At 47.6% G+C, this 27709-nt stretch overlaps 1 protein-coding gene across 5 annotated transcripts in view; it reads left to right on the top strand.

Moving 5' to 3' along the window:
* The window catches only part of LOC139374720 (F-box/WD repeat-containing protein 7-like), a 208402-nt gene that overhangs the window by 165870 nt on the left and 14823 nt on the right, over positions 1-27709 (top strand). For 2 of the 5 annotated variants that reach the window (XM_071115831.1, XM_071115833.1), the window contains 6 exons: positions 7074-7156; positions 10591-10732; positions 15428-15562; positions 18070-18193; positions 18436-18572; positions 19740-19853. In XM_071115831.1, the coding sequence (XP_070971932.1) occupies positions 7074-7156; positions 10591-10732; positions 15428-15562; positions 18070-18193; positions 18436-18572; positions 19740-19853 (735 nt within the window). Of the gene's footprint in view, positions 1-1839; positions 2011-7073; positions 7157-10590; positions 10733-15427; positions 15563-18069; positions 18194-18432; positions 18573-19739; positions 19854-27709 lie in introns of those variants that run through there. The other 3 variants (XM_071115832.1, XM_071115830.1, XM_071115834.1) reach the window with 2 other exon arrangements.

Genomic DNA, 27709 nt, shown 5'->3' with positions numbered 1-27709 from the left:
TTAACCTGCTACGTTAATTCTCCTAACCTGCTGCGTAAGTTCCCGTAACCTGCTATGAAAAAGTAACTTCTGGTCGTAGCTGAATCGAAGTGGTGTGTTTTCAGGGAATCTCCAAGGTGTTGATGAGAGGGAAATGGATAGTTTTTTTTTTTTAATCAACCTTCACCAGTAATGTGCTGACAGATGTCTAAAGAGATGTTCTAACAAGATAATAAAACAACGTAGCTCCCATGTTGCCAATGACACTCTCAATAGGAAATATGGCCACTGCAACAGCTTTTTTGTGAATCGGCCCCTATGGAGAACAAGTCTCAACATGTTCAGAGAATTGCAGGACTGCAGGCTCATTGCTTTTACCTTGCAGGTGTTTGCAGACCTAATGCAAAATCCCCAGACTAGTTTCCCATTTGTCCAAATTGATCAGCGTAAACGAAAGGGCTTTTCATGTTTATTTATTTTCTACACAAGGCATTATTTGAATAACAATTGCCGAGATGGCTACCTGCCAGTGCAGGATTTGTTTACCAGATAGCAGGATAGCCCTGTGCAAATCATCCCTCTTACCTCGGTGGTGACAAATACTATAAAGTGTGTGTATTCACCTCAACCATTATTATTTATTAGTTTGTTCAGCTGTGACTTTGTTTTGTTTTGTACCCAAACCAGTAGTTTTAGAGTTGTTTATTTCCCCTCGACAGCAGTATAATTTGCATGTGATAGCCCTTTCCCAGTTGTGAAGCCATCACCTATGTTCTAGTTATGTTAACAAAGCCCCATCATTGTTTTTGCCCATATTGAAAAGGAATTAGCGTTCATTTCGTGTGTAAATCAGGTGCCTGCACCTGAAGTGCATATTGTGTACCGCTGCCGACTAGAGAATAATGGATTTCTCTTTATCCCCAGGCTAAATGAAGTGTGGAATATAATATATGAATGTTATGCGTTTATATTTCAGCCCATGCATAATAAAGTACTTTTTTTTTGTTTATTCAATATCACATTCTCCCTCTAATATTTATATAGTTTCTCACATTTCGGGGTGTAATTTGTGTCTGACTGCCCTAAGCAGAGCACTGATTATACAGAATATCCTATTCAAAGCAAGTTGTGATAAATACCTCCTGCCCAGTGATGGGGAAAGAACATTAGCGTGCCACTGCTGCCATACCATGGGGTGTGTGGGTGGACTGCAACAAGTGAGAGGGGTGGGGGGTGACTAGGTGGTATACAGCTATGACCGGAAAGTGACTTTTTCATAGCAGGTTAGGATAATTTACACGAATTTGCACAGCAAGTTGGAATAATTAACACGGCAGGTTAGGAGAATTAGGTTAAGGTTAGTGAAACACCTCTCTCAACCTGCTACGAAAAGTCACTTCCGGTCGTAGCTGTACGCCATCTAGTCACATCCGTGATTTCCCCTCCCTTTTCCTGCCTGGCTGCTGTGTATTCGCAACAATAATTGATGCGCTGCGCATACTGTTGATTGTTGGACTGCACCATTCGGCTCCTCACCGCCGGGGAAAATGTAATCCGAGCTCTACACAGAAGCTAGCGTTGTAAAGGCTCTGAAGAGGGCATGGCCCTCCCCTTTCTCCCGAGTTGCAACTTCCCCTTTTTTATCATCCCTCTCTCCTTGCTCATTATCCTTGCTCGTGCAGTCCTGTGGGGCAATCGGTAGTGAGAGCCGCCTAGCTTCATCGTTCTGTATTTGAATCGTTACTGAGAAAAATCAATCGGTGTGGCACGGACGGAGCTATATTCCATACAGATAAATCTACTACACCTACCGTCAAGCACGCACGCCCGTTCGGTGACGTGCTCGAGCATGTCCACATCAGAGATTGTCACGGATCTACCCGCGAGCACCCTGCCCTGCTCCCCTTTGCACTGCGATTCTACCACTCTGACATATTGGGGATTCAACGATTCGCAGTGAAGGAATAGGAACCCACAGCCGGATTACCAAACATGGGTTTCTACGGCACTTTAAAGATGATTTTCTATAAAGTGAGTAGGCTTTCTACGTCTATATGCATCATCATGCCGCACAATCTTGCTGTCATATCGTTGCATGATTGACATATTGACCGAGCGCCTGGGAAATAATTTTCTGCCAGTTGCGAATCGAATGGCTGAAAATGACGCGCCGCTGTATACATCAGTAGATTGAATGGGCAGGCACTGCAGAGGATGAACGGGAACAGCAGGGAAATGATGCGGGGCTCATATCATAGCCGATTTGATTAATATTTTAGAATGACAGAGATTCATACTGAGCACATCGGTTTTCGTTATGACATTCAGGGTACAGGGATGTCGGCAACAGAATAAATGTTGCTTATGAAATACATTGGGTTTTATGCATAGGCCTATTGCATAATAATTACACGTGAGGTTTGCTGTCGTAGCTTCACATTTTCCCACTGTAATATTTGAGCAATAAGCATTCATTCCTTTACCATGGATTATGCCCGGTGTTTAAAACGCGGTGACCCAGTCTATCTGCCCATCAATTAACTGCACTTGCGTGTCACACTGACCGTGTGAGCAGTGTGTTCCTTTGCATCACGGCATATTAACCAATAGGCTACAATGCTTCATTATTTACCCGCATAGAGTGCTCTAACATCAGAAGGAATGATTGGACTATATACTTTGTTTTTTGATGTGTTTATGGCGGATGGAATTTTCCTCCCATTTCCGCATAGAATATAACCTCCATTTCCAGGTTATAGTGAGCAATATGTTGTATTTTTAATCAGTGCTTTTAGGTTAGCTTGTAGCTATTCTGTTTCCTATTCCAAATATTTTCCTTGGTCTGCCTATGTGTTATGCATCAGGCTATTACATATGCAGTTGTGGGCATCTTGTGTTGCCAAGTGACTCACTGCATAGTTAGCCTACAGGTATCTGATTTGTATCTGTTGAATTGCCTGTTGAAGAAGAGACTATATTCCTTACACTGTAGACTTCCTTGAGGCTTCAAGCACAAATGATGGGTCACTGTGTCAGACTGCTGTGTATAAGGCAAAACAGAGTTTATGACAGATTTGTATCCTTCATAGTATGTCATCCAGAAATGCACGCTTATTGTGGTGGAATATTTCATATACTTTGGTGATGAGGTTGAAAGACCGCAAGTCGTTTGCTGCAACCAACATCACAGCGTCTCTTAAAAGCGATTACGGTTTCAAGTGCGGATAACATTGACGAATGCGGTTGCTGATCCGCTTAATATCTTGGCTGTGTGGAAAGCGAGCCCTATGAGAGGCAATCAACCGGTATGAACTGAGCACACCGGAAAATCTGAATAACGTCTGTTACCGGGCAGCGGAACGTCCCACACCTCCTGTGTCCGTGTCCACCATCGGTTACCGTTAAACAGTTTCGGCACGTCCTCCCGAAACTACGAAAGGGAACGTGCAGCTGTTGATGATTTATAGTGGATCATATTATGTAAACAAATTGGGTAATCACTTCAAAATAATTTGCACAAAATCCAAGGAGAAAAGTGCCGGCTAGTCAAATTGACTGGGCTGCTGAGGTTTGGATGCATTTCAGGTTTTTAATTAGTGGGATTAAAATGTGGACTGTTTGTGTTCAGCCGGGCAAGGCGTTTCCCACCTCTATTCAGATAGGCTCATTATCATATTTTAAATCCTTTCTGTTTATTATTTCCATTTCAAGAGGTATCAAGTAGGCGGCTATAATTTCATACCCAAATTATATTTTTCTGTCATTCACTGTGAGCTCCTGTTGTAGCAAATTATTCTCGGTGAGTCGCCGACTCTTCCTCTCATTTCATATTCTCTCACATTCAATCGGCTATTCTACAGAGTCGTATAATTTCATGCCTAGATGCTCTTTCTCTGCCATCCACTCAGCTGCTGTTATAGGGAGCTTGTTCTACTCTGTAGGGAAGGTAGTGCACAGTGTTGTCTTGTAAGAATTGTCTGTTTTAACCCCCCACGGGCACAGAGGGGGAGACTGGCTGCTTTTTCAAAGCCTAATAGAAAATCCAGTTTGACTTTAATTTATTTTATAGCAATAGGTCCCTTTGCTATATGTTCTGTGCAAATGGATGTTACGGGTGCCCCATCTCTTTCTAGTTATGTCCCAATTCTATTTGTTTCTCCAGTGAAGATCTTGAAATGATTTCATGGCTGCTTGACATGGTAATTAAATAACTGTGGCCTGCATGGAGAACATTATTCCAATTAGCAATATTTTCATAAGGTCTACATTCCAATGAGTAATAACACATTACAGTTGGTTTATCTGTCTTTTCAGACCGACGGGGAGCAAATCTTAATTTTTGTCTATTATAAACTGGTTACTAACGTATTTAGAGCAGTAAAAAATACATGTTTTGTCATACCCATGGTATATGGTCTGATTTCCCACAGCTGTCAGCCAATCGGCATTCATTCACCACCCAGTTTATAATAAGAGAATGATTTCCTCAGATCTTATGAGGTACGCTTTCATTCTCGCTTTCATTCTCTCTCACGCTCTCACACTGCTTTTCAAAATGTCCTTATCTCTCTATCCAGCTCTCTTCCTCCTCCTTCTCACAGTTAGGCAGGTCAGAGGTGTGAGACACAGAGTGACTGATTAGTAGCTGTCTACACACAACATTCTCCGTCTCGTCTTGGGTTACCTTTTCCCACGGCTGAAACACAAGAGACTGGTGGTTGCGCTCTGTGTTTTCAACGCCTGCGCTTGGGAGATTCCCTCATCAGCCACCACCCCCTGTACCCCACACACACCCCCCAACTCTCCCTAGTACTTGAACTGCCATTGCAGTGAGGTCATTCCTTGGAGAACAAGGGATTGGGGTTGAGAATGAATCTCCTAACAAGCAGAGAATATCTTATAAAAACCCAACCGCTTCCTTGAGAGAGAACATTTCAACTAGATGGAAAACACATTGATGATAAATCTTCTGTTCTTCACCAACATTTGGAATGTCATTCTAGAATTATTTAATTTTTATCTGCCATTTCTCTTCCAGAATCCCTTTTCATTGCCTTCTCTGCAGTGCATCCCATCAAAATCTCTTCTCAATGATTCTGATTCATTTGTCTCTCCTGTCTCTCTCTCTCCCAGGGAGATGGCTTTCATTTATTTGAACATTTCTTGATCTGACCCGACTGTCTCGTCAACGCGCCGTGAACCATCCCACTACGGGGCCCCTAATCAAAACCCAGCCAGCTCCTCACAAGAAAGAGAAACCAGAACCACTTCCCTCAGCTCAGTTAGACCACCACACACACACTCAGTGCCAAATGATCTGGTGGAAATTCAACTATAATCAATAGTCTTTGATATCAGTATCGTTGGTTGGTCCTCCAATCAACTAGGCTACATCCCCAGCTGTCAAATAATCTGGTGTTGGGTAGAAGTTAAACGATCATTGTTTATCAGTCAAACTTTATCCAGGTATAGGCAAAGTTTATTTTTTAAAGTAGGCCTCCCTCCATACAGACCTCATTGCAGTTCTATAGCCACATTGCAGGCTAGGCTATATTGTCTATTTTTCTGTGGCTCCAGAATTGGCAACAAATTAAATATTTTGCATTCTGAACTTGTCCTTGGCGTAGTTTCTGTCTGTCTCTCAGTGCATCTTGCTAGTGTTCCATGCATGTGTGAGTCCCGACGGTCAGAGTGCAGTGATATGAATAGTTAATAGGTATTCTTGGTCTGTTATTATAGTCCAGTGTGTGGTGGACATTGCATCGATTTGGGTGAACGTCCCATATAAAATAGGCTAAATCTCTGTTTATGTCATGATGTACCAGTCACAGACACTACCAAAGTGGAGTAAAGCAAACACAACACGAAAGAGGCTTTGTCTTTTGAAACCCCCCAGTGCTCCTTCCTAACCGGGCATTCAATTCACCAAGTGCATAAAAATCAATTTGAGACTCACTGTACAATGATGTTCATTATCCAGGCTCGAACTATGCACCCACTGAGGCAGGAGAGGTTGTGGTGTGTGTGTGTTGTTTCCCTTGAACCACCCAATCGAGCTATTCTAATCAAGGTATTCTTTCTAGCGAAGGGTGCAGTCATTGCCCATCCTGTAGCATATAGCTGCTCCCAAATGATTGTTTCAGTGAGTGTGTGTTCACGTCCCCCGCTCTTTTTTGGAATCCTCCACGCCTGTCAGAGGCTCTCAGTATGGAATGCAAACCTATTGGAGTGAAGCTCATCAGTGTAAAAAAAAATTAAAAAAAATAACTACCACACCTCAGCCCTGCCTTTCATTTGGCGTTGGCTAATGGGGAGCCTAATAAAAAAATAAATCATAATGTCTTTCAGTTTTAGCCAACCTCTACCACACCTCACCCTGTTCTTTCTCTCAGCTGGAGCCAGCCTAGCCTGTGTTATGCAGCTCCATCATCTGCATTGAGAATGAATGGAACTTCAAAATTATTTGTCTTTTTATCTATAGGCTGAATAAGTTGGGAACCTTCGGCTTCTTGCTCATAATGTACGTTTGCTCACGTGGAAATGGTTGGTTCACGTGGCGAGGCAAGAGAACTATCTGCATTTAGTTTTATTCTTGTGAGGATCTGTGCCGTGTGCACAAAAAGGACGACAGTTGTGTTCAAATCATTTTCTGAAGTAAACAGTCAGTGCTTTCCTGCTGTGAGCCTCAAAAGCATTCAAGTCAGCGTTTGTTTGCAATACCAGTTACTCAACAACAAAATCGTTCTTTCCCTGTTCTCAAAGTGAGGCGCTGCTTCGTTCTCCTCAGGAGTACAGCCTGCAAATGTTAATGGCAGAGATGACTCATATCTTCTGTCTTTGAGGAGAAGTAATCTGGAGAGTGAGGCAGGAATTATCATTTACACTCGAGCCAGGTCTCATCTTTCACCAAATGCTAGGTTGCTGCAGGGAGTTTTTTTTAAAGTTTTGGGCCCTGTCATTATTTTCTTATAGAGGGGTGCAAGAACGGAGGAACGTGCGCACGCACACGAGGGTGTACCTCTGTGGTGTCTGTCTCGCTCTACTGCCTCCTAACATCTCTTCTCCTTTCTCTCCTTTCACCTCTTGTTTTGCAGATGAAGAGAAAGTTGGACCATGGCCCAGAGGTCCGATCTTTCCCTTCAGGAAAAAAGCCCTGCAAAGGCTCAGAGTATCCAAGGTAAAGACCCCCCCCCCCCCCCCGTACCTACCTACCCTGTTATCCAGTATCCAAGGTAAAGACCCCCTCCCCCCGTACCTACCTACCCTGTTATCCAGTATCCAAGGTAAAGACCCCCTCCCCCCGTACCTACCTACCCTGTTATCCAGTATCCAAGGTAAAGATCCCCTCCCCCCATACCTACCTCCCCTACCCTGTTATCCAGTATCCAAGGTAAAGACCCCCTCCCCCCGTACCTACCTACCCTGTTATCCAGTATCCAAGGTAAAGACCCCCTCCCCCCGTACCTACCTACCCTGTTATCCAGTATCTAAGGTAAAGAACCCCCTCCCCGTACCTACCTACCCTGTTATCCAGTATCCAAGGTAAAGACCCCCTCCCCGTACCTACCTACCCTGTTATCCAGTATCCAAGGTAAAGACCCCCTCCCCCCGTACCTACCTACCCTGTTATCCAGTATCTAAGGTAAAGACCCCCTCCCCGTACCTACCTACCCTGTTATCCAGTATCTAAGGTAAAGACCCCCTCCCCGTACCTACCTACCCTGTTATCCAGTATTCTAGGTAAAGACCCCCTCCCCGTACCTACCTACCCTGTTATCCAGTATCCAAGGTAAAGACCCCCTCCCCCCGTACCTACCTACCCTGTTATCCAGTATCTAAGGTAAAGACCCCCTCCCCCCGTACCTACCTACCCTGTTATCCAGTATCCAAGGCAAAGACCCCCTCCCCCCGTACCTACCGCCCCTGCCCTGTTATCCAGTATCCAAGGTAAAGACCCCCTCCCCCCGTACCTACCTACCCTGTTATCCAGTATCCAAGGTAAAGACCCCCTCCCCGTACCTACCTACCCTGTTATCCAGTATTCTAGGTAAAGACCCCCTCCCCGTACCTACCTACCCTGTTATCCAGTATCCAAGGTAAAGACCCCCTCCCCCCGTACCTACCTACCCTGTTATCCAGTATCTAAGGTAAAGACCCCCTCCCCCCGTACCTACCTACCCTGTTATCCAGTATCCAAGGTAAAGACCCCCTCCCCCCGTACCTACCGCCCCTGCCCTGTTATCCAGTATCCAAGGTAAAGACCCCCTCCCCGTACCTACCTACCCTGTTATCCAGTATCCAAGGTAAAGACCCCCTCTCCGTACCTACCTACCCTGTTATCCAGTATTCAAGGTAAAGACCCCCTCCCCGTACCTACCTACCCTGTTATCCAGTATCCAAGGTAAAGAACCCCCCCCCCCCCCCCCGTACCTACCTACCCTGTTATCCAGTATCTAAGGTAAAGACCCCCTCCCCCCGTACCTCCCCTACCCTGTTATCCAGTATCCAAGGTAAAGACCCCCTCCCCCCGTACCTACCTCCCCTACCCTGTTATCCAGTATCCAAGGTAAAGACCCCCTCCCCCCCCGTACCTACCTACCCTGTTATCCAGTATCTAAGGTAAAGACCCCCTCCCCCCGTACCTCCCCTACCCTGTTATCCAGTATCCAAGGTAAAGACTCCCTCCCCCCGTACCTACCGCCCCTACCCTGTTATCCAGTATCCAAGGTAAAGACCCCCTCCCCCCATACCTACCTACCCTGTTATCCAGTATCTAAGGTAAAGACCCCCTCCCCCCGTACCTACCTACCCTGTTATCCAGTATCCAAGGTAAAGCCCCCCTCCCCCCGTACCTACCTACCCTGTTATCCAGTATCTAAGGTAAAGACTCCCTCCCCCCGTACCTCCCCTACCCTGTTATCCAGTATCCAAGGTAAAGACCCCCTCCCCCCGTACCTACCTCCCCTACCCTGTTATCCAGTATCCAAGGTAAAGACCCCCTCCCCCCGTTCCTCCCCTACCCTGTTATCCAGTATCCAAGGTAAAGACCCCCTCCCCCCGTACCTCCCCTACCCTGTTATCCAGTATCCAAGGTAAAGATCCCCTCCCCCGTACCTACCTCCCCTACCCTGTTATCCAGTATCCAAGGTAAAGACCCCCTCCCCCCGTACCTACCTCCCCTACCCTGTTATCCAGTATCCAAGGTAAAGAACCAACCCCCTGTTCCCACCTTCCTACCAGTTAAGGAATAGATTTAGCCTTCCTACCCAGTAAGACTAGCAATGCAAATGGTAAAGAAACCCTGACCCATTTCTGTTGTATCACAGGCAGGATCCAGCAGGCAGCCCCGGTTGTCCCTGTAAGTCAGAATATTATGTAGTTATTCACACTAAGACATAATCCTCATAAGAAGTGCTCACCGCAGCGTGTTCCTTGCCCATTAAAGTGTACTTCATGCCTTCCTGAGGACCCTGACGAAGCACTGCTGCCTCACTCACTGGCAGCACTGTGCTGCTTCTGCAGCCTTGTAATTGCCACACGTTGGTCTAGCTCTCAATCCCATTAAAAATAAACCCGTTATGAAACAGACCTCATTCTCTTACCTCATACTTTTGTCACTAGGCAGAATGGTGTGAGGAACTGCTGAATGGTTGGTGTGGCGTTTGGCTAGTACCGAATGAGCGCACGCCTTGTGGCTTCCCTTTGGGGGGGTTGACATTGAACTTAATTCTTTGGAACTATGTGCACTTTGAAGTCTGGGGGCGAGAGGCACACTGATAGAAATACCCCTAAAATGCACATTCCAATAGCAGTTCTCTTTCCCCTAAATCAAGTCGATTATTAAAATATTTTTAGTTGAATAAGAACAAGTTAGTATCCCAAACCAAATTGAATCAAGCTTGTGTGCAGATGCATTTAGTTGATTATTGATGATGGAAACATGGGAATAAACAGCTGGTTTCAGTTCCAGAGAAACTCTTGAAGAGAGCAGGTTCGTATTTATTCATGAACGGCGTGCTGAAACATTTAGCAACGGAAATTTTTATTGCACGTTTCTTAATTGACGTTCAGGTAGTACCTTCCAGTTTCTTGCCTAGTGAATACGACCTTGGTTCCAGTTCGATTCCAGAGAAACTGTTACATTGAGAAGAGCGCAGGGGTATTCACTAGGAACCAAACGGAAGCAAACTAAATCAAACGGGTAGGAACCTACCTGCAGTTGCCCAATAGATCACGCTGTTTTCATTGCAAAATGTTTTGCTACGTTGTGCACTAATGAACACACCCCAGCTATAGAAACCCAGTTAGTCCCAGGGCTGTTTCTCTCATTAGTATCTGTTGTTTGCTTCTCCATCCACCCAACGTTTGTACTCCTTCTCACTGCTATTGTAATTAGTGAGTGGAGTGGAAGATAACTGCAGAAGCTGCTACTGCTGCAGCACCTGCACTTTGCCCGCATTTGAAACTATTCATAATGACCTCCGTGTTCCTCGCTATCAATATAACCCTCATAGTTTTTCTTCAGTATAGTATCTTTTCTCATGAAAAATATATTTTTTTTCTCACGTTCTTACTCTCTCCCTCCCCATCTCTCCATATTTCTCCCCACAGTGCTACAGGGCTGGTCCCCTACCCAGCCACCCCCACCACGTTTGGGCACATCAGGACAGCTAACGGTCAGGGGCAGCACAGGCGGCGTATCACCTCCATCCCTTCTCCCACAGGTCTCCAGGAATGGCTCCGGACATTTCAGGTGAGTTAGTTCCCCCTTTGCTCCTCCAATGTCTTCCTGTCACGTCCATCCTCCCCTTCCTAGTGGACATTTCAGGTGAGTTAGTTCCCACTTAGCTCCTCCAATGTCTTCCTGTCACGTCCATCCTCCCCTTCCTAGTGGACATTTCAGGTGAGTTAGTTCCCACTTAGCTCCTCCAATGTCTTCCTGTCACGTCCATCCTCCCCTTCCTAGTGGTCATTTCAGGTGAGTTAGTTCCCCCTTCGCTCCTCCAATGTCTTCCTGTCACGTCCATCCTCCCCTTCCTAGTGGTCATTTCAGGTGAGTTAGTTCCCACTTAGCTCCTCCAATGTCTTCCTGTCACGTCCATCCTCCCCTTCCTAGTGGTCATTTCAGGTGAGTTAGTTCCCCCTTCGCTCCTCCAATGTCTTCCTGTCACGTCCATCCTCCCCTTCCTAGTGGTCATTTCATGTGAGTTAGTTCCCCCTTCGCTCCTCCAATGTCTTCCTGTCACGTCCATCCTCCCCTTCCTAGTGGTCATTTCATGTGAGTTAGTTCCCCCTTCGCTCCTCCAATGTCTTCCTGTCACGTCCATCCGCCCCTTCCTAGTGGTCATTTCAGGTGAGTTAGTTCCCACTTAGCTCCTCCAATGTCTTCCTGTCACGTCCATCCTCCCCTTCCTAGTGGTCATTTCAGGTGATTAGTTCCCACTTAGCTCCTCCAATGTCTTCCTGTCACGTCCATCCTCCCCTTCCTAGTGGTCATTTCAGGTGAGTTAGTTCCCACTTAGCTCCTCCAATGTCTTCCTGTCACGTCCATCCTCCCCTTCCTAGTGGTCATTTCAGGTGAGTTAGTTTCTACCCGTTAGCTCCGTTCCTAATTGGCCTCTGCTCCCTGAGGAGTGATGGTTCTAACTAAGTAGTTAATTAAGTAGGTAGTTCCTAGTTGCTCCAGAGTTCCTCCCAACTCCTTTGTTACATATGTCCCCCCCCCCCCCCCCTGGCCGTCTTCCTTCGAAGCCCTGGAGCGAGAGCTCATCAAAAAGCTGACGTTGCGCCCAATCAATGTTTCCTCAAGCCTTGAAGGTAATTGCTGCCTTGATGTTTTGGCCCACACATTACCATATGCACTGTAGCATGGGATAGGATTTAGCCTACCTGTTTAGAATACAGGCTCCAATATTGTATTTGTGCAGCCAACGCCCGATGTATACTATGTCAACAGTTGAACAGATGTGATCTTTGTTCAGGTAATCCTTTCAAAGCCACATAGTATTTTAGGCCAGTCAGCTTCGAATGACATATTAGCCTATGGTCGAGTTCTAACGTCACAGCCAATAGTCGATAGAGAAATTATTTTGTCTTTCAGGTACTTCCTGTAGTGCCTCAGGTCAGAAATAGTTTATTATATAGGGAATAGGGTGCCATTTCAGGCAAGGCCGTAATGTTCCTTCTCTTCTTTTTGATAGGGCAACAAAAGCCTTGTTGTGTTGAGGCAACTCCACAATGATGACTAGTGCTCAGACATCGGCCATTTGTTTCCAGCATTTTGTTAATATCAAATTCATCGTCAGTAAGCATCCCTTTCTTCCGAAATGGGAGCAATGCTGAGTTTATTTGACTTGGCAACCAACTCGCTGTAATGCTGCTGCCTTCTTCGCTGAAGTTTTTTTTACAGCAGGCTTTGTGGCTGTATTGACTTTGCCCGTCATAAAGGCCAAATCTTTGGGGAAATAAACAGGAAAGAAATTAGAGCTTTAGCTCTGTCTTCAAAGCATTCTCTGAAGGTAATGGCTGCCTAACCGCCACAAAATGTCAAGAAATCTTTTATTCGAAAAATGGCAATTTGCTAATAACATTCCTGTCGGCAACATCTTTCTGCTAATATTGCGGTGATTAACTTTCTTCACGTCTCTGTTTGGTGAATAAACCAGTTTACTGCTATTGTGAAATGTAATCCCATCCTGTAGAGATTTACAGCCACAGAAGCCAGACTGCAGCATAGAGATTTCAGGCCAAGTTCATTTAACAATTGGATGCCTGTAAGTCTTACTTCAGGATGTTAAGATTCCGCAGCGGTTTAGAACAATGTTGCGTTCAAGGTCGGGCTTCTCCGCTCTGTTTACTTCTGCAACAACTACCTCTAAGATCAGTACCTGCCTCTCCGGGACATGGCACGGCATCAAACAATTCAGTCAGACATCCGTTGTCAAATATTGTAACATTGCATTTATCGCTTAATCGTTCCCAAAAAAACACTAATCCTGTGAAATAACTTGTCCATGTGAGAACTCGCCCTCTGTGTGTGGGTGTGTGTGGGTTTTTGACAGAGCGGGAGAGCGTGAGAGAGAGAAACTATTGACGTAGTTCACCTGCTATGGCCCCATTTTTGCCTTTCGTCTGACAGCCCGTATTAGACGCAGCTAAACCCACAACGTGCATTCTGTACATTCTCTTTCCTGTCCTGGCATGCTCAGACCCTTTTTGTGCTTCCTGTGGAGTGCGAGAGAAATTCAATGAATCCTCTTTAAGAGGTTTTAAGATGAGTGTAGCCAGACGATAATGCTATCCAAATGTCATAACACTGGAAAGAAACATGGTGTTATGTCGTCTGGTTGAAAACCAGGGTTGACTGACCCATGCTTTGTAATCAGTGCCTTAATTCAGTGCGTTACCCGCCAAGCATAAGCAAGCTTTGTAGCTAGCGGTGTTTCTACCCAGAAAGCTAATTCCCAGAGGCATAACCAATGGGTGTTAAGTCGCCTGCCAGCCAGCGCTGAGTAACCATTCAGTAATCCAACCCTTTGCCCTGGTTCGAGGAGTACTGCTTTGAACCCAACTCCCTGATTACCTTCCTAACTACCGGCACAGCCAGCTCCTCCGGTGGCGTCAGTCTAACTGCCAAATTACAGATGCTTTACATGCCCAATGCTTTCCATCCTCCATCCTTCTCTCTTATAATCACTGTGTTACATTTGAGCGCTCTCCCAAAGGGAAAACAACGTTGGCCCCAGCACCTAGACACTTGGTCTAGTTACAACTACAGCTCTTGCTAGCTAAGCTCAACAGTTTGGCTTTGAGCTTCAGGCTGTGAGTGGTGCTGAATATTCAGCCAGGAGAAATCCCCAACGGAGCATAGCTAGGTAATAACAGTGCTGATGAAGGCCAGGCGCTTGATGTGGAAATGGCCTTTTAATGTGCCTGTTGCCAGTGTAGTTAACGGCGAGGTGCCTTGGGCTAACTGGCTTCTGTTGAGGGAATGTGTTATTCACTTGCGTACACATGACCAAAAGTATGTGGACACCTGCTTGTCAAACATTTTATTCCAAAATCATGGGCACTAATATGGAGTTGGTCCCCCCTTTGCTGCTATAACAGCCTCCACTCTTCTGGAAAGGTTTTCCACTAGATGTTTGAACATTGCTGCGGGGACTTGTTTCCATTTAGCCAAAACGGCATTCGTGAGGTCGGGCACTGATGTTGGGCGATTAGGCCTGGCTCACAGTCGGCGTTCCAATTCATCCCAAAGGTGTTCGATGGGGTTGAGGTCAGGGCTCTGTGCAGACCAGTCAAATTCCATTTCTCTATGGAACTCTTTGCCATCCTGAAACAGGAAAGGGCCTTCCCCCAAACTGCCACAAAGTTGGAGGCACAGAATCGTTTTGAATGTCATTGTATGCTGTAGTGTTAAGATAATCCCTTCACTGGAACTAAGGGGCCCGAAACCATGAAAAACAGCCCCAGCCCATTATTCCTCCTCCACCAAACGTTACAGTTGGCACTATGCATTGGGGCAGGTGGTGCTCTCATGGTATCTTCCAAACCCAGATTTGTCTGTCGGACTGCCAGATAACGTGATTCATCACTCCAGAGAACATGCTTCCACTGCTCCAGAGTCCAATGGCAGCAAGCTTTACACCACTCCAGCCGACGCGTGGCATTGAGCATGGTGATCTTACGCTTGTGTGCAGCTGCTCGGCCATGGAAACCCATTTCATGAAGCTGTTCTTGTGCTGACGTTGCTTCCAGAGGCAGTTTGGAACTAGGTATTGAGTGTTGCTACCAAGGACAGACTATTTTTACACACTACGTGCTTCATCACTCGGCGGTCCCGTTCTGTGAGCTTGTGTGGCCTACCACTTTGCGGCTAAGCCGTTGTTGCTCCTAGATGTTTCCAATTCGCAATAACAGAACTTACAGTTGACCAGGGCAGAAATTTGACGAACTGACTTGTTGGGAAGGTGGCATCCTATGACAGTGTGCCACGTTAAGTCACAGCTCTTCAGTCAGGCCATTCTACTGCCAGTATTTGTCTATGGAGATTGCATGGCGGTGTTCTCGACTTTATACACCTGTCAGCAACGGGTGTGGCTGAAATAGCCGAGTCCACTAATTTGAAGGGGTGTCCATATACTTTTGTATATATAGTGTATGCATTGGCACACAAATATACACACTTCTACACCTATGCAAATTGGCTTCAAACACTTTTACATTCCACCACACTTACAGCAAGCACCCTTGTATGCCAATACAACGCAACACACACTAAAAACAACTACTTTTACAATCAAGTACTATCAACATAACCAACATATAAAGTCCTCTCTATGTACGTCTCTCCTGACCGATCCTGTGTATTCCACAGCTGGAGTAGTGCACCATCGACACATCCCATCTAACCCTGCTCTTCCTCGTCCTCCTGTGTGTTTTTCAGAGCTGGAGTGGCCCAGAGAAGCTCATGGCGCTGGATGAGTTGATCGACAGCTGTGAGCCCACGCATGTCAAACACATGATGCAGGTTATTGAGCCGCAGTTCCAACGCGACTTCATCTCTCTGCTGCCCAAAGAGGTGACAACCCCTTTATAGCTCTTTATAGAAAGAAAGGGAGGAGGAAGGGGCTACTAACCCCTTCCTCCTCCCTCTCGCTTTCTAACCCCTTCCTCCTCCCTCTCCCTTTCTAACCCCTTCCTCCTCCCTCTCGCTTTCTAACCCCTTCCTCCTCCCTCTCGCTTTCTAGCCCCTTCCTCCTCCCTCTTGCTTTCTAGCCCCTTCCTCCTCCCTCTTGCTTTCTAACCCCTTCCTCCTCTCTCTCGCTTTCTAACCCCTTCCTCCTCCCTCTCGCTTACTAGTCCCTTCCTCCTCCCTCTCGCTTTCTAGCCCCTTTCTCCTCCCTCTCGCTTTCTAGCCCCTTCCTCCTCCCTCTCGCTTTCTAATCCCTAAAGAAGTGAGAACCAAAGCTCCCTTACCACCTCTTTAACTCCCCCAACTGCACGCTCCCATCTCCCCATCCATCCATCCATCCCTGTTGCCCAAAGAGGTGAGACTGAAAGCTCCCTGAGCTGTCTTCTTATCTCCACTTAACTCATTGGAAATAGCCTTAATGGCACCTTTCGGTGGGTGTGTCACCCTTCGCTCAAACTGAGGACTAATAACACCGGGCCAATGTGTCTCTGTTCAGGACTCTACGGTCTCAGGGGATCTATCTTAAACAGCCTCCTGTCACTCCTCAGATAGGTCCTTATCAGAGTGACGGTCTCAGTCTGGCACCTGCCTCCTGTCTGTCAGGTGTGAGGGAGGTCTGGACGGGGAGGGGAAGAGGGGAGAGAAAGGCAAAATGTGGAATCGTCTGTAATGGGGGAGGGAGTGTGTGAAGGGAGATGTGTGGGAAGTAGTCTGTAATGGGGGAGGGAGTGAGTGAAGGGAGTTGTGTGGGAAGTAGTCTGGAATGTTCCATAATGGTCTAAATAGCCTCCCCTCAGCTTGCTCCAGTGGCCAAGCCCCTTCAGACTGTTTTGTTTAGCAGAGGTTGGAGCATGAGCCAACTTGTCTTGCTCCCGCTCACTGTTGCCTTGTTTTGCAGAGGTTGGAGCCTCAGGCAGCCTGTCTTGCTCCCGCTCACTGTTGCCTTGTTTTGCAGAGGTTGGAACCTCAGGCAGCCTGTCTTGCTCCCGCTCACTGTTGCCTTGTTTAGCAGAGGTTGGAGCCTCAGGCAGCCTGTCTTGCTCCCGCTCACTGTTGCCTTGTTTAGCAGAGGTTGGAGCCTCAGGCAGCCTGTCTTGCTCCCGCTCACTGTTGCCTTGTTTAGCAGAGGTTGGAGCCTCAGGCAGGCAGTCTTGCTCCCGCTCACTGTTGCCTTGTTTAGCAGAGGTTGGAGCATGAGGCAGCCTGTCTTGCTCCTGCTCACTGTTGCCTTGTTTAGCAGAGGTTGGAGCCTCAGGCATGCAGTCTTGCTCCTGCTCACTGTTGCCTTGTTTAGCAGAGGTTGGAGCCTCAGGCATGCAGTCTTGCTCCTGCTCACTGTTGCCTTGTTTAGCAGAGGTTGGAGCCTCAGGCAGGCAGTCTTGCTCCTGCTCACTGTTGCCTTGTTTAGCAGAGGTTGGAGCCTCAGGCAGGCAGGCAGTCTTGCTCCCGCTCACTGTTGCCTTGTTTAGCAGAGGTTGGAGCCTCAGGCAGGCAGTCTTGCTCCTGCTCACTGTTGCCTTGTTTAGCAGAGGTTGGAGCCTCAGACAGGCTGTCTTGCTCCCTCTCACTGTTGCCTTGTTTCTTCCTATTTAGCTGTTTCTGCTTTGCTTCCCATTTGTTCTCTCTTTTCTCTCACTCTCACTCTTTTCTCTCACTCTCACTCTTTTCTCACACTCTTTTCTCCTTCTCACTCTTTTCTCCTTCTCACTCTTTTCTCTCACTATTTTCTCTATTTTCTCACTCTTTTCTCTATTTTCTCACTCTTTTCTCTATTTTCTCACTCTTTTCTCTTTTCTAGCTCTTTTCTCTTTTCTAGCTCTTTTCTCTATTTTCTCGCTCTTTTCTCTCCTCTCACTCTTTTTCTCTCGCTCTTTTCTCTCCTCTCACTCTTTTTCTCTCGCTCTTTTCTCTCCTCTCGCTCTTTTTCTCTTACTCTTTTTCTCTCTTTTTTCTCTCCGTCTCTCAGGCTGGAGTGTGATAGGGTGTGGTAGGCACTAGGCAGAGTAAAGAAGCAGCAACAGAACAAGCCCTGGGGGCAGTTCAGTGGTATCCATATATGGATGAGACAGACACGTAGTAAGATGAAGACACCCTGTAGTACCCTGTTATGTAACCAACTCAATACACAATCAGGGGTTCTGCTGTGCTGCATCGATGAAACACTTTCTAATGCTCTCAATTGCTCTGGATCGTCAATAATGGCTTGGGGATGAGGTATGTTTGAGTTGTAGAGCACTGCTATTGAATTATAGAGCACTGGTATTTTAGGAGGTGTGGGGTTGGTCAACTAGACCCAGACCACCCACTCAACCACGGCAACGCCCTTACGCTGTAAAATAACATTCTCTCCTCCTTTCTCTCTCCTTCCCTCCATCCTTCCTCTCCTCCGTCAGTTGGCCCTGTACGTGCTGTCGTTCCTTGAGCCCAAGGACCTGCTGCAGGCCGCTCAGACCTGTCGTTACTGGAGGATCCTGGCTGAGGACAACCTCCTCTGGAGGGAGAAGTGCCGAGAGGAGGGTCAGTCTAGACGCACTTAGCCAATAGGAATCACTGAACCGGTATACAGGCACAAGCACTGGCCAAAAGGAACATGCTGAAGTAGTTTCAGACTATGATTGACACCAGCATTGGCCAATATGATCAATCTTGAAAAATGATCAGACTAGATTGACAATGGCCTGAGCAAACGGTAGATATTCTGCGTTCTGACGCAGTCTCGGACTGACACTGCTCCTCTCCTCTCATCTCTCCACAAGCAGGCATTGATGAGCCTCTAGCCTTCAAGAAGAGGAAAATCACCAAGCCGGGCTTCACCCACAGCCCCTGGAAGTGTGCGTACATCAGGCAGCATAGGATAGACACCAACTGGAGGAGAGGAGACCTCCGATCACCCAAGGTAGACATTTTGTCTTTGCTTCCCTTTATTCTCAACATTTTATATAAGTAAACAGTAAGGCACCTCGGGAGTTTGTGGTATACGGCCAATCTTAGGCACAACGCAACGCAGAGTGCCTGGATACAGCCTTTAGCCGTTGTGTATTGGCCATATACCACAAACCACCGAGTTGCCTTATTGCTATTATAAACTGTTTACCAATGTAAAAATACATGTTTTGTCATACCCGTGGTATGCAGTCTGATATACCACAGCTGTCAGCCAATCAACATTTCGGGCTAAAACCACCCAGTTTATAATATAGATAATACTGTGTAGCAAATAAAATTATCATTAGCCCACAGTATTTAATTCTGCTTCAGTTCTCAACTTTGGAGTTGCTGGTTTTGTATAAAACTTAGAATCTAAAGCCTTTCTTCGTTCCTCATTAGACGGTTTCATTATATCTTAACACTCCCTTGAGACTCGTATGGATTTTATATAAAGCGGCTTTGAATTAGATCAGGCGTCCAAGTCGATAAGGCTCTTATGCTGGGTTTTATTAGAAGACATAGGTGGGTCAGTTCTCAACCTCACCTAAAGAAGATTTTGGTAGTGACAGTTCTTATTTCTTATAGATCGTTTTTTTTTTATGGTAGTTCTTCTCAAGAGCTCGACATGACCTCAATTCTACATCAAACTGCTATTTCTTGAGTGTTTTCAGAGTTTAAATTGAGCTTGACTAGCAAGGGAGAGTGATCTTCCTAATATGCCTCGTATGGCTAATTTAGCTAATTTCAAAAAGCCCTCAGGTCCTTTTGTGACTGTAGACGGAGTAGTGGCTGACGTAACCGTGGTTACCCCGCTTGCTCTTCACACTCCCCTGTGTCTGTCTGTAAGGCGCTCTGTCATTGGCCGAGTCTGCAGTTCTGTGGCCCCCGTGTCCGTCAGCTGAGTTTACACACACATACAAGTCATTTTGAACAGGGGGTCTCTGTACACCTGCAAAGCGACGTCGTGACATTTACCTCAAGTCTTTGATCTCTGGAGAAATGCAGCCTTGTCATTGTTCCTGTTTGGTTCTTGACATTTTCTTATTCTCCTTCACTCCGTCCTCTCCTTCTCCCTGTCATCCATCTCTCTCTCCTTCCCTCCCTCTTCTCCTCTCCATCCCTCCGTCCTCTCTAGGTGCTTAAGGGTCATGATGACCATGTCATCACCTGCCTCCAGTTCTGTGGTAACCGCATCGTCAGCGGCTCTGACGACAACTCGCTCAAGGTCTGGTCGGCTGTCACGGGAAAGGTACGACTGTCACTCATCCCTCGCTCTCCAACCCCCACATTGAAACTAGTCCAAACCTTTTTGACCACAGACTGTAGAAAATCGCCGTTGTCTTAGTTGTAGACTGGTGTGGTGCTGATATGTAGATTGGTATGGTACTGATATGTAGATTGGTATGGTTTGGTTCTGGAGATTATGAATAGGAATTTAAAAAGTGATAGTGTCTAAGTCTCATTGGTTGTTCCATCTCACTGCATCTCAGTGTCATGTGGAATACAATACACATTGTAATGAGTTCCTGTTCTGAAGGAACACATTACAGCTGGTGTATTTTTCATTACCGTCTCATTGATCTGTAATGAAGCATGTTAGCAGGAAGTCAATCCACATGCTATGGCAGCTCTGTAAATGTCTTAGTGTGTCTTCACTCAATACCTCAGATTCATGGTCATGGGTTTGTATTGATTTTTGCATTTAAGGTTTACTCAAATTCATAGGCTACAGTATACTGCATACTGGAGATTTTACACAAATGATACCGCTTGATGCGCCAGAATCTCCCTGAGACCCTGACCAGATTGCAATTGATTAGTGACATCATTCAACATTGGCACATAACACCACCTGTCCTGCAATACTGCAGCATATTGTCTGGAATCCATTTTGTTCTCTCTTCCCTCCTCCTGCATTTCGTTTTTGTCCCGAATGTCACCCTATTCTCTATGTAGTGCACTACTTTTGACCAGCCACCTATGGGCCCTGGTCAAAAGTAGTGCACTACATAGGGGACAGGGTACCGTTGGAGATTCAGCCTTAGCCATTGTGCGGAGAGCCAGTGAAAGATCTGTGTCGTCAGACAGGCGAGGGAGGGGCTGTTGGTATTCATGGCCGGGACTGATGCGGGACACGTGCCTTGTGTTGCTGGTTTATAGGGTCTACTAAAATGGTGGCGTTGGTGTGGGCCTCGCTGAGAGAGGGAGAGCAAGAGGTAGGGAGGCTCAGGGAGTATTGTAAATCATCTCTTCCCTGGTCTTCGCCGACTCCATTTTCACTGGAGCTCTTAATGAAATTTCTCCTTTAGGACAAAGCTCTCTGGCTTTTTAAAGTGCAAGGAGAACGACTAAAGGAAGGAACAACACGTTTCAGACATGGTTCTCTCCTTGCATGGACAATTACAAATACACTCTGAATGCGTCAGTGGTGCCCAGGTGCATGAAACACTGAAAAAAGAGGCAGCGTCGTGTCTCATAGCTGAAAAGCTTCCTCCCTGTTGATTGAATTGGGCACTCAGCCAAGCAGTGATTATACAGTCTGTCGGTCTCTCTCAGCGTTGTGCTGATGTGAACAGATCAGTACCAAGGGCATCTGATCGTGAAGCCATGCGGATTGTCTCTCTTCCCACCACCAACATTAGGGTAATGTCCATCCGGATGACTTGTAACTCTCAGGTTAGTGCTGCAGTGACTTGCTCACACCATGCTGTGACAACAGAGGTCAGAACAGGTATGTGCTTGATTAGTCATCGTAACCCAGCAGGCTGGCCCGAGGCCATTCTTTTCCCATGATGCACCTGGGCTGGATCCACAAACACCGCCCCCACCCCTCCCTCCCTGCCGTGTGGTTGGTTACCTTTTATGCCCCAACCAGCTGTTCCTGTGCCAGATTTGTTAATTTCACTATGACAGTCGAGGTCAGAGCTGTAGAAAGGTGTGCTGATCCTAAATCAGTTTGGAAGAATCTAGAGACCATCTTCGCCTGAGCCAGATTAGTAAGTTTACGCTTGTTTGTTGAAGTCAGGAATGAAGCAATTTGAGCTGATCCTAGATCAGTCGTTAAACCGCTGGTGGATAGATCTCCATTGCAAGAAGAGGAAAAAACAGATTTCCTTTATTTGTGCTCTCGCGCTCTCTCTCTTTTGCTCTCTATCTCGCGCTCTCTCTCTTTTGCTCTCTCTCGCGCTCTCTCTCTTTTGCTCTCTCTCGCGCTCTCTCTCTTTTGCTCTCTCTCGCGCTCTCTCTCTTTTGCTCTCTCTCGCGCTCTCTCTCTTTTGCTCTCTCTCGCGCTCTCTCTCTTTTGCTCTCTCTCGCGCTCTCTCTCTTTTGCTCTCTCTCGCGCTCTCTCTCTTCTTGCTCTCTCTCGCGCTCTCTCTCTTTTGCTCTCTCTCGCGCTCTCTCTCTTTTGCTCTCTCTCGCGCTCTCTCTCTCTCTCGCGCTCTCTCTCTTTTGCTCTCTCTCTCTCTCTTTTGCTCTCTCTCGCGCTCTCTTCTTGCTCTCTCTCTCTCTCTTTTGCTCTCTCTCGCGCTCTCTCTCTTTTGCGCTCTCTTTCGCGCTCTCTTTTGCTCTCTCGCGCTCTCTCTTTTGCTCTCTCGCGCTCTCTTTTGCTCTCTCGCGCTCTCTCTCGTGCTCTCTTGCTCTCTCTCGCGCTCTCTCTTTTGCTCTCTCTCGCGCTCTCTCTCTTTTGCTCTCTCTCGCGCTCTCTCTCTTTTGCTCTCTCTCGCGCTCTCTCTCTTTTGCACTCGCTCTCTCTATTGCTCTCTCTTTTGCTCTCTCTTTTGCTCTCTCTCTTTTGCTCTCTTTTGCTCTCTCTCGCGCTCTCTTTTGCTCTCTTGCGCTCTCTCTTTTGCTCTCTCGCGCTCTCTTTTGCTCTCTCGCGCTCTCTTTTGCTCTCTCGCGCTCTCTCGTGCTCTCTTGCTCTCTCTCGCGCTCTCTCTTTTGCTCTCTCTCGCTCTCTCTCTTTTGCTCTCTCTCGCGCTCTCTCTCTTTTGCTCTCTCTCGCGCTCTCTCTCTTTTGCTCTCTCTCGCGCTCTCTCTCTTTTGCTCTCTCTCGCGCTCTCTCTCTTTTGCTCTCTCTCGCGCTCTCTCTTTTGCTCTCTCTCGCGCTCTCTCTTTTGCTCTCTCTCGCGCTCTCTTTTGCTCTCTCGCGCTCTCTCTCTTTTGCTCTCTCGCGCTCTCTCTCTTTTGCTCTCTCGCGCTCTCTTTTGCTCTCTCGCGCTCTCTTTTGCTCTCTCGCGCTCTCTCTTTTGCTCTCTCGCGCTCTCTCTTTTGCTCTCTCGCGCTCTCTTTTGCTCTCTCGCGCTCTCTCTCGTGGTCTCTTGCTCTCTCTCGCGCTCTCTCTTTTGCTCTCTCGCTCTCTCTCGCGCTCTCTCTTTTGCTCTCTCTCGCGCTCTCTCTTTTGCTCTCTCTCGCGCTCTCTCTTTTGCTCTCTCTCGCGCTCTCTCTTGCTCTCTCTTTTGCTCTCTCACGCTCTCGCTCACTCTCTCACTCTTTTGCCTGCTCTCGCTCTCTGCAGTGCCCTTACATTCACCATCAATCATCTCTCGCAGTGACAAGCCAGGCTTGTTTTGACCTGACCCCTGGATGACCCCTGCCAAAGAATAGTCCAGAGCTGCTACCGGATTCTTCTTCCTGATCCTGCTTCTGTTTCTGTTTCTGGCTGCCAGACAGGACTTTAGCTTCTCTCTCTCCTCTTTCTTTACAGATTGTCTGACCTTGGGTTGTGGGTGTTCTTATTTATTCTTGCGTGTGTGTGTGGGTGGGTGGGGGTACGTACGCGTGGGTGGGTGGGAGTACGTACGTGTGTGTACGGGAGTGTGTGTGTGTGCGCAGGAGTGTGTACGGGAGTGTGTGTGTGTGGGAGTACGTGTGGGAGTGTGTGTGTGTGGGAGTACGTGGGAGTGCGCGTGTGGGGGTGAGTGCGCGTGTGGGGGTGAGTGCGCGGGTGTGTGGGAGTACATGCGAGGGAGTGCGCGTGTGTGTGGGAGTACGTGTGTGTTATGCCTGTGTGTGGGAGTGTATGTGTGTGTGCCCTCGCTTGTGTGTTTCCTCTCCTACCTTGGTGTTCCACTCCAAGTCCCAGCTTAAGTGGCGTAAACCTTCAGCCTCACAGGAGCTCAGGGAAGCCTATTCCTGCCCAGCTTTCAGCAGCTAACATCCAGACTAAGGGCTTATTCACCACTGGATCAATAGGAGATAGAGAGAAACCCACGCTTGAAAATGGACCTTGAAAGACATGCTTTTCACTCTTTCAAGTGATGTGTCAATGCAAGCTGCTACTTTGAGAAGGTTTTCGCTCTTCCGTTGTAGTTTTACTGGGATATTACAGAGGGACAATGTTGACTCCCTCTCTAGACTGGCCTCCATGTCCGTCTGAAGCATCTATCTCCAATTGATTTGTATTTTTTTTTTGTTCTGTTGTCCTTCAGCTGCAGCCCACAAGGTCTCGGTCCGGACTCTCTCTCTTTGGTTTGGGGACGCTTTTATTTTGATAAAGATGAGCTGGCAGAGACAGGAATGTCACAACCCGAGTGCTTTGAATTCCTCTGTCCCAAAGAGGATGTGCAGTCTGAATATGACTTCGTTATCCCAGCCACTGGATTCAGTGATTAGACCAAGCTTGTGTCCAAAATGGCACCCTATTCCGTATATAGTGCACTACTTTTGGCGAGGGTTCTGTCCCTGACCGGTAGAGAGGGGAGTAGTCAAGTGAATGAAATATTCTGCTGAACATGTTCTAATGTAGAGAACAAACACAGTGCAAAGCCTACTGTTTAGAACAAATGTGATGGACCTCCTATTCCTTTTATGGCATGTTCAGCCCCCCAGTTGCATTTCTCAAAGTAGCACCTGGCATTGATACATCACTTAGAACAAAATGGAACAAGGCACGTGTCTGGTGCTGTCGTGTCCTCCATAGATTTTCCCTGTTAGACATGGCTCGCATGTACAACGTATCCCATCCAGCAACATTTACCATTTCATTTCCATCGTGCATCACAGCAGACATTCTTCAGATCAGATAATGGATCTTCCACTGTTGTGGAATTTAGCCTTTCATGTCGCCAATGAAAGATTCCATCATTATCTAAGACTAGGATTGTTATTCTTGTCCTTTAGATACAGAGGGGTTTCTCTCACTCCGTCAGTACTATCATACAGTATGGGAGTGATTCAGGACACCCCAACTGTGAGCAATCAAGACATGATTGCACCAGCAGATTACTCAACAAACGCTTCCTTACTCATCTCCTTGAGAGACTGGCTTGCGTCCCAAATGGCAACCTATGCCCTTTATAGTGCACTACTTTTGACCGGGGCCCACCGTAGGGTGCCATTTGGGAAGCACAAACCTGGAATTCCGCATTGCTCTGCGGCTAAGTAAGATAACAGGACGCCATTGGAGTTCTGTTAAGACCGTTTGCTTTGAGACTGAAGAAGAGGAGGCTAGAAACCACAATGCCGTGAAATGATGGTCTGGGCTTAGACGGAGAGCTGCTTCGGTTTGGCTTCATTGTTGATGCTCTTTTATTCATCTTTTTTTTTTTTTTTTTTACATATTAGCATTTTGCTTACTGCAGCCCCAGACTTTAAATTGTCTGTTAGTTTTCCTCAGTCTGCCTGTCTTCAGTAGCCTCCTCAGTCTGCCTGTCTTCAGTAGCCTCCTCAGTCTGCCTGTCTTCAGTAGCCTCCTCAGTCTGCCTGTCTTCAGTAGCCTCCTCAGTCTGCCTGTCTTCAGTAGCCTCCTCAGTCTGCCTGTCTTCAGTAGCCTCCTCAGTCTGCCTGTCTTCAGTAGCCTCCTCAGTCTGCCTGTCTTCAGTAGCCTCCTCAGTCTGCCTGTCTTCAGTAGCCTCCTCAGTCTGACTGTCTTCAGTAGACTAGCGATCGGATGTTGTCATGGAATATGGTGCTGGCTGCTGAGTCCGTCTGAGGCCTGCACCTTTGTCTTTGCTGCCCTTCGCTTTCAATGAGAGCTGTCAAGCTTCGATCTACACACACACTGTACACGCAGCCAGTGCTTCAAAGGCTGTCTGTCTGTGTGCTGGAGCAGTGAAAGTCCTTGTGCCCGTCAACAGACAACTCTGCTGCCTGTCACACACACTCCGCTGCCTGTCAGGCTGATCTAAAATGGCAGGCAGATTCCCTCTATCACAGAGAGGAAAGGCAACACACACACACTCTAGCTGTGTATTCCTGGTTCACCTTCACCTCAGATAATAACATGAGGAGCTCCAGACATTACTAATTGAGTGTATGCCTCATAATGAGGCCATTGATCTCCTTGTATATGAGAACTACATGTATTGAACTGAAGCAACACATTCAATGTTTTAAAAATCCGACGCTTTTCGGCTGCATGGCCTTTTGTCAGGGAGTACAAAGAAATAATACAATGTCCTCTTTTGAACAGCTTTTCCAATTAGCCCTAATTGGAAGAGGGAGTGGTTACAAAATTGATTGGACAACACCTAGTAAGCAATACTATACACATTAAAAAGTGAAATACTGTAGCCATGTTATCATGAATATACAACTCCAAGCTAGAAGTATCAGAACACTTAGAAAGGTCGTTTTTTTTAAAACGTTGTTTCTATTGAACATGCCATACAAATAAAGGCATTTTAATGAATTATATGAAGAGTGCCTTGGTCCTCCTTTCTTTTTGATGACCAATTTACCCCTTTTACCAAAGAGCACCTATCTACCACCTATCTACCAAAATTCCTCCTCTTTCTACATTCCATGTTTATTTGATTGAAATCTAATTGATTGTTCTGGTTGGGGTTATGTCTCATCTTTGTAGACTGTGTTTTGACATGTGTGTCGTTGTGAGAGACTGTTAGCCTATGTTATTATGTTCATACTAATCGGCGTATCCAGACCTGGCATGTCCCCACAAGCTAGATGTGGAATCACAGCTGAGAGCGTGACTAACATGGATCAACGCCAGGTCTGTGTTGACCGTCAAACAGAAACTTCTGAGGCCGTGTCATCAAGACCCAGGAATGCATGCGGAGGTCTTATCACGTAGAGTTTACACCCTTCTCCTGTGTAACGGGGCCATTTGCACAGTGCTGGGAAAACCTTGTTCTCTCAGTTTATTCACTTTATCCCTCCTTCATTGTCCTTGAAAGGACATCTCTCTTTCATGTTTTCCCTCCCACCCTCTCTCCCTCCCCCACCCTCTCTCTCCCTCCCCCCTCTCTCTCCCTCCCCCACCTCTCTCTCCCTCCCCCACCCTCTCTCTCCCTCCCCCACCCTCTCTCTCCCTCCCCCACCCTCTCTCTCCCTCCCCCACCCTCTCTCTCCTTCCCCCACCCTCTCTCTCCTTCCCCCACCCTCTCTCTCCTTCCCCCACCCTCTCTCTCCTTCCCCCACCCTCTCTCTCCCCCCCCCACCCTCCTCTCTCTCCCTCCCCCTCCTCTCTCTCTCCCTCCCCCTCCCTCTCTCTCTCCTCCCTCCCCCTCCCCCACTCTCTCCCTCCCCCCCCACCCTCTCCCCCCTCCCCCACCCTCTCTCTCTCCCTCCCCCACCCTCTCTCTCTCCCTCCCCCACCCTCTCTCTCTCCCTCCCCCACCCTCTCTCTCTCCCTCCCCCACCCTCTCTCTCTCCCTCCCCCACCCTCTCTCTCTCCCTCCCCCACCCTCTCTCTCTCCCTCCCCCACCTCTCTCTCTCCCTCCCCCACCCTCTCTCTCTCCCTCCCTCCCCCCCACCCTCTCTCTCTCTCTCTCCCTCCCCCCCACCCTCTCTCTCTCTCTCTCCCCCCCCCCCACCCTCTCTCTCTCTCTCTCTCCCTCCCCCCCACCCTCTCTCTCTCTCTCTCCCCCCCCCACCCTCTCTCTCTCCCTCCCCCCCACCCTCTCTCTCTCCCTCCCCCCCACCCTCTCTCTCTCCCTCCCCCCCACCCTCTCTCTCTCTCTCCCCCACCCTCTCTCTCTCCCTCCCCCACCCTCTCTCTCTCCCTCCCCCACTCTCTCTCTCTCCCTCCCCCACTCTCTCTCTCTCCCTCCCCCACTCTCTCTCTCTCCCTCCCCCACTCTCTCTCTCTCTCCCTCCCCCACTCTCTCTCTCTCTCCCTCCCCCACTCTCTCTCTCTCTCCCTC

This window comes from Oncorhynchus clarkii, chromosome 19 (assembly GCF_045791955.1).
Source record: "Oncorhynchus clarkii lewisi isolate Uvic-CL-2024 chromosome 19, UVic_Ocla_1.0, whole genome shotgun sequence".
NCBI lineage: Eukaryota > Metazoa > Chordata > Actinopteri > Salmoniformes > Salmonidae > Oncorhynchus > Oncorhynchus clarkii.
This window is presented reverse-complemented; position numbering and strand designations above follow the sequence as displayed.